Source organism: Aotus nancymaae, unplaced genomic scaffold (genome assembly GCF_030222135.1).
Source record: "Aotus nancymaae isolate 86718 unplaced genomic scaffold, 86718_ANA_hifiasm-v0.15.2.pri h1tg000027l, whole genome shotgun sequence".
Classification (NCBI taxonomy): domain Eukaryota; kingdom Metazoa; phylum Chordata; class Mammalia; order Primates; family Aotidae; genus Aotus; species Aotus nancymaae.
In genome coordinates this window covers 148,379-154,648 of record NW_026988440.1, presented here as the reverse complement: position 1 = coordinate 154,648, position 6,270 = coordinate 148,379, and the positions used below count along the sequence as shown (strand labels likewise).

Here is a 6,270-nt window from a genome sequence, read left to right as displayed (position 1 = left end):
TTGATGGGCATTTGAGTTGGTTCCGAGTCTTTGTTATTGTGAACAGTGCTGCAATAAACATATGTGTGCATGTGTCTTTATAATTGAATGATTTATATTCCTTTGGGTATATACCCAGTAATGGGATTGCTGGGTCAAATGGTATTTCTCTTTCTAGGTCCTTGAGGAATTGCCACACTGTCTTCCACATTGGTTGGATTAATTTACACTCCCACCAACAGTGTAAAAGTGTTCCTGTTTCTCCATGTCCTCTCCAGCATCTGTCTTCTGATTTTTTAATGATCGCCATTCTAACTTGTGTGAGGTGGTATCTCAGGGTGGTTTTTATTTGCATTTCTCTTATGACCAGTGATGATGAGGCTTTTTTCATATGTTTGTTGGCTGCATAAATGTCTTCTTTTGAAAAGTGTCTGTTCATGTCCTTTGCCCCCTTTTTATGGGGTTGTTGGCTTTTTCTTATAAATTTGTTTAAGTTCTCCCTAGATTCTGTATAGTAGGCCTTTGTCAGATGGGTAGATTGCAAAAATTTTTTCCCATTCTGTTGGTTGCTGGTTCATTCTATTGATAGTTTCTTTTGCTGTGTAGAAGATCTTAAGTTTAATTAGATCCTAATTGTCTATTTTGGCTTTTGTTGCCATTGCTTTTGGTGTTTTAGTCATGAAGTCCTTACCCATGCCTATGTCCTAAATGGTATTGCCTAGGTTTTCTTCTAGAGTTTTTATGGTGTTAAGCCTCCTGTTTAAATGTTTACTACATCTAGAGTTAATTTTTGTATAAGATGTTAAGGAAGGGATCCAGTTTCAGCTTTCTGCATATAGCTAGCCAGTTTTCCCAATATCATTTATTAAACAGGGAATCCTTTCCCCATTGATTGTTTTTGTCATGTTTGTCAAAGATCAGATAGTTGTGGTTTCGTGTCACTCTTTCTCAGGCCTCTGTTCTCTTCCATTGGTCTGTATCTCTATTTTGGTATCAATATCATGCTGTTTTGATTACTGTAGCCTTGTAATACAGTTTGAAGTCAGGTAGCATGATTCCTACAGCTTGATTTTCTTTTTTTGCTTAGGATCGTCTTGGCTATGTGGGCTTTTTTGTTTTTTTGTTTTTTTTTGGTTCCATATGAAGTTTAAGGTGGTCTTCTCCAATTCTGTGAAGAAAGTCACGGTAGCTTGATAAATAGCATTGAATGTATAAATCACTTTGGGCAGTGTGGCCATTTTCACAATATTGATTCTTCCTAACGCTGAACATGGGATGTTTTTCCATCTGTTTGTGTCCTCTCTTATTTCTTTGAGGAGTGGTTTGTAGTTCTCCTTGATGAGGTCCTTCACATCCCTTGTTAGTTGTATTCCTAGGTATTTTATTCTTTGTAGCAATTGTGAATGGGAGTTCACTCATGATTTGGCTCTCTGTTTGTCTATTATTAGTGTATAATAATGCCTGCAACTTTTGCAAACTCATTTTGTATCCTGAGACTTTGTTGAAATTGCTTATCAGCTTAAGGAGACTTTGGGCTGAGACAATATTCAAAAGCTAGCAGAACACAAGAAATAACTAAGATCAGAGCAGAACTGAAGGAAATATAGACACCAAAAACCCTTCAAAAATCAATAAATCCAGGAGCTGATTTTTTGAAAAGATCAACAAAATAGATAGACTGATAGACTAATAGAAAAGAGAGAAGATTCAACTAGATGCAATAAAAAACTATAAAGGGGATCTCACCACCAACCCCACAGAAATACAAGCTACTGTGAGAGATTACTACAAACACCTCTATGCAGATTAACCAGTGAATCTAGAAGAAATAGGTAAATTCCTGGACAGTTACACCTTCCCAAGACTAAACCAGGAAGAAATTGAGTTCCTGAAGACCAGTAACAAGGTCTGAAGTTGAGGTAGCAATTAATAGCCTATCAACCAAAAAAAGTCCAGGACCAGATGGGTTCACAGCTGAATTTTATCAGAGGTACAAAGAGTTGCTGGTACCATTCCTTTTGAAATTATTCCAAACAATACAAAAAGGGAATCCTCCCTAACTCATTTTATGAGACCAACATCATCCTGATACCAAAATCTGGCAGAGACACAACCAAAAAATAGAAAATTTCAGGCCAATATCCATCATGAATATTGATGTAAAAATCTTCAATAAAATAATGGCAAACCGAATCCAGCAGCACAGCAAAAAGCTTATCCACCATGATCGAGTTTGCTTCATCCCAGGGATGCAAGGCTGATTCAACACTCATGAATCTATAAAGATAATCCATCACATAAACAGAACCAAAGATAAAAACCACATGATTATCTCAATAAATACAGAGAAAGTCTTTGACAAAATTCAACACCCCTTCCTGCTAAAAACTCTCAATAAACTAGGCATCAATGGATTGTATGTCAAAATAATAAGAGCTATTTATGACAAACCCACAGACAATATCAGTGAATGGGCAAAAACTGGAAACATTCCCTTTGAAAACTGGCATAAGACAAGGATGCCCTCTCTTATCACTCCTATTCAACACAGTATTGGAAGTTCTGGCTAGGGCCATCAGGCAAGAGAAAGAAATAAAGGGTATTTGAATAGGAAAAGAGGATGTCAAATTGTCCCTGTTTGCAGATGGCATGAATGTATATTTACAAAAGTCATTTTATTCACCGTGGTAAATAAGAGAAGTCCTGCTCTGCATTTTGAAAACAATTATTGAGCAGTTTTAATGTTAAAATTTTCTGTAATTTTGACTTTTCAGAGTTGACCTTTTGAGCTCATTTGGTTCAGAGTACAATTTTGATAAAAGTAAATCCTAAAACCAGGCTTTCACTAGGATCAAGGTAAATAAAGAAAGAAAGGAAATAGCACTACTTAAATAGATAAACTAAGGAAAGCACTTTATCCATAATAGTTTATCTTTCCAGCTCTATTAGCTTTATACGATGATTGTTGTTTACATGGTGAAAACCTGAGTCTTTAGAGTTCAGCTAGCATTGAATTCAACTAACAAAAACAGCTAAGGATCTTCAACTCAGATTTTATGGATTCTAAATCCTGATTTCTTTCCACCATGACTTTTTAACAAGCATATCAACAAGAACTCAGTAATATCTAATATTTGCTGATACAAATGTTTATTTACTTATCTATTAAAAATGTCACTTTTTAAAACCCTGTAGTGTTTAAAACATCTGGATGTATACAAATAACAATTATTTTAGCCAAATTTTCAAGGGCATACAGTATCATGGCTAAGGGTGTCCCTCAGAATCTTTCAGAATGTAAAGACCAAAAACTATGTAGTTCACCTAGTGACTATGGGTTTGTTTAATGATGCATGGATTGTGGGAACAACAAATCTTCTTAGCATCTGAACGCTTGGAAGGATCACAAAGAACTAGAATGTTTTCAGGCTTCAATAGTAACTTTAATGTCCATCCTTCCTACAGTCTTTACCTCCCTATTTCACCAATATGCTTGAAACCTAGAATCATCCTGGCACAGAGTAGATAACTCAAAACAAGCAAACAAACAACAACAAAAAACCACAGTACTTGTTGCGGCTCAATAAATGCATGGAATTTTTGGCTCATGTTAATAATGATAGAAACTTTGCTAACTTCATGCTTTTGTTTTTCTTTTTTCAGTTATTCAGTGATCTACAACCAAATAAACCAATCACAGATGTCAGCTTATATTACAATAGTGACTTTTACAAATCTGAAGACTGTTGATGTCTTTATTACCACGTAGAAGTATAAAAAATACAAGAAGCAAATTAGGGTGCTTTTTTTTAAGAGCACAAAGGACACAAGTTCTTAAAACTCCTTTTATGTACTGAATGATTCTGAATTACCACAACCAAACAAGAGGGTCCCGAACAGTTTCTGATTAACTCTTTTTTTTTTTTTTTTTTTTTTTTTTTTTTTTTTCCAAGCTAGCTGAGATTTTATTTTGGACCAAAAAAAAAGCAATTGAATTGTTTTGCAGCTGGAGGCATGGGCAAGGAGGGTCCCCAGGCAGTAAACTCCCCGAGGGTGGGCTGAGGACTAGGGCTGAGTGTCGGGTGGGTCTCCTGTTCCCTGTGCTCTCCTGCACAGCAGCCTCCCTCCCGGGCTCTGGGGCAGCCTCAGGAGGGGCAGGTTGGGAGGGGCTGTTGCAGCTGTTCACTTAGGCAGGATGTCAGAGGACTCGGACACCAGCCTCCCATCGCGGGTCTCAATCTTCTTCACAACCACAGCTTTGGTGGAGCTGGTGCGGCTGATGGAGCTGGAGCCCACGCCAGAGCCAAAGCTGGAGCCCAGGCCGTAGCTGAGGCCGGGGCTAGTGAGGCCCCCATAGGCAGAGCTCAGACCACCTGCATAGCCGCTGGTGGTCTTCGTGTGGATACTCATGTTCTGCATCCCGGACTCCAGCCGGCTCTCCTCGCCCTCCAGCAGCTTGCGGTATGTGGCAATCTCGATGTCCAGGGCCAGTTTGACGTTCATCAGCTCCTGGTACTCACGCAGCTGCCGTGCCATGTCCTGCTTGGCCCGCTGCAGGGCGGTCTCCAGCTCCTGCTGCTTGGCACGAGCATCCTTGAGTGCCAGCTCCCCACGCTGCTCAGCATCTGCAATGGCGGCCTCCAGGGAAGCCCTCTGGCCTTTGAGGCCCTCGATCTCAGCCTGGAGCCGGCTGATGTTCCGGTTCATCTCGGAGATCTCAGTCTTCGTACGCCGCAGGTCATCCCCGTGCTTCCCAGCCAGCATCTGCAGCTCCTCATATTTGATCTGGTATACGCTCTCCGCCTCAGCCCGGCTGCGATTGGCGATCTCCTCGTACTGCGCCTTGACCTCAGCAATGATGCTATCCATGTCCAGGGAGCGGCTGTTGTCCATGGACAGCACCACAGACGTGTCAGAGATCTGGGACTGCAGCTCCCGGATCTCCTCTTCATACAGCTGCCTGAGGAAGTTGATCTCGTCAGTCAGTCCTTCCAGGCGAGACTCCAGCTCTACCTTGTTCATGTAAGCTTCATCCACATCCTTCTTGATGAGGACAAATTCATTCTCCATCTCTGTACGCTTATTGATCTCTTCCTCATACTTGTTCTTGAAGTCCTCCACCAGCCCCTGCATGTTGCCAAGCTCCGCCTCCAGCTTCAGCTTCTCCTGGCCCAGCGTCTCCAGCTGCCGCCTCAGGTTGTTGATGTAGCTCTCAAACATGTTGTCCATGTTGCTCCGAGCCGTTTTCTGCTGCTGCAGGAGGCTCCACTTGGTCTCCAGCATCTTGTTCTGCTGCTCCAGGAACCGCACCTTGTCGATGAAGGAAGCAAACTTGTTGTTGAGGGTCTTGATCTGCTCCTTCTCCTGGGTACGCACGGCCTGGATGTTGGGGTCCACATCCATCTTAATGGGGTTCAGCAGGCTCTGGTTGATGGTGACTGCGGTGATGCCTCCCATGCCTAAGCCGCTGGCCCCAGCATAGCCTGCACCCAGGCCACCCCGGAAGCTACTGGTGCTCACTCGGGAGCTCAAGCGGGCACTGGGCCCACTCGTGAAGGAGCGGCTGCTGAAGGCCCCGGGGCCAGAGGTGGACACCTTGTAGGACTTCTGGGTCACCCTGATGGACATGGTGGAGGCAGGAGTGGAGGCAGGCGGGCTGAACCAGAGACAGATTCCAGAAGGAGCGGAGAAGCTGCTTCTTGCTGATTCTTGCTGATTAACTCTTTAAACTCCAGACAAGACAGTTCAAAAAGCCCTTCTAAGTACCATGGATGAAGTCCAGGTTTTTATTTTGTTTTATATAGCACTGTCATTTTCAAATTGTAATAGATTTATAATAGTAAATATCACATAATACAGATTGTTAGAACTGAAAGAACTTATAAAAATTATCTAGACCAATTATCATTCTCCACAGGTAAAATGAGAATCATTTGTTCACATAAACATTTTAAGAGTTTGCATGTCTTTCTGAGGTTGCAAGTGTTTATTGTAATACCTTGAGCACATATTAAGAAAATTACACAAAATTACTCAAAAACCTTATAAATAAAACAAAAATGTAATTGTAAAATAAAATTTGGTCAAGGAACCCACAGAAAGGTAACAAAAGAGTAAGAACATAATTTGAAACAGAAAAGCAAAACAGCAAATAGTAAATTAGCAGACTTAAGCCATAATATACTTACTTGACAAGTAAATGGATTAAATACCTCAATTAAAAGACAGAGGTTGACAGAATGAATAAAAACCATTACCCAACTCTATTGAATCTACAAAAAGCTCACTTCA

General features: G+C 41.1%; 1 protein-coding gene across 1 annotated transcript; it reads right to left on the bottom strand.

Annotated features, from left to right (window-relative positions):
• Positions 1 to 3,925: 3,925 nt before the first annotated feature.
• On the bottom strand, positions 3,926 to 5,671 carry LOC110569287 (keratin, type II cytoskeletal 8). Its single transcript, XM_064380574.1, has one exon. The coding sequence runs from the start codon at positions 5,605 to 5,607 to the stop codon at positions 4,162 to 4,164; it is 1,446 nt and encodes a 481-aa protein (XP_064236644.1). The 5' UTR covers positions 5,608 to 5,671; the 3' UTR covers positions 3,926 to 4,161.
• Positions 5,672 to 6,270: the final 599 nt, after the last annotated feature.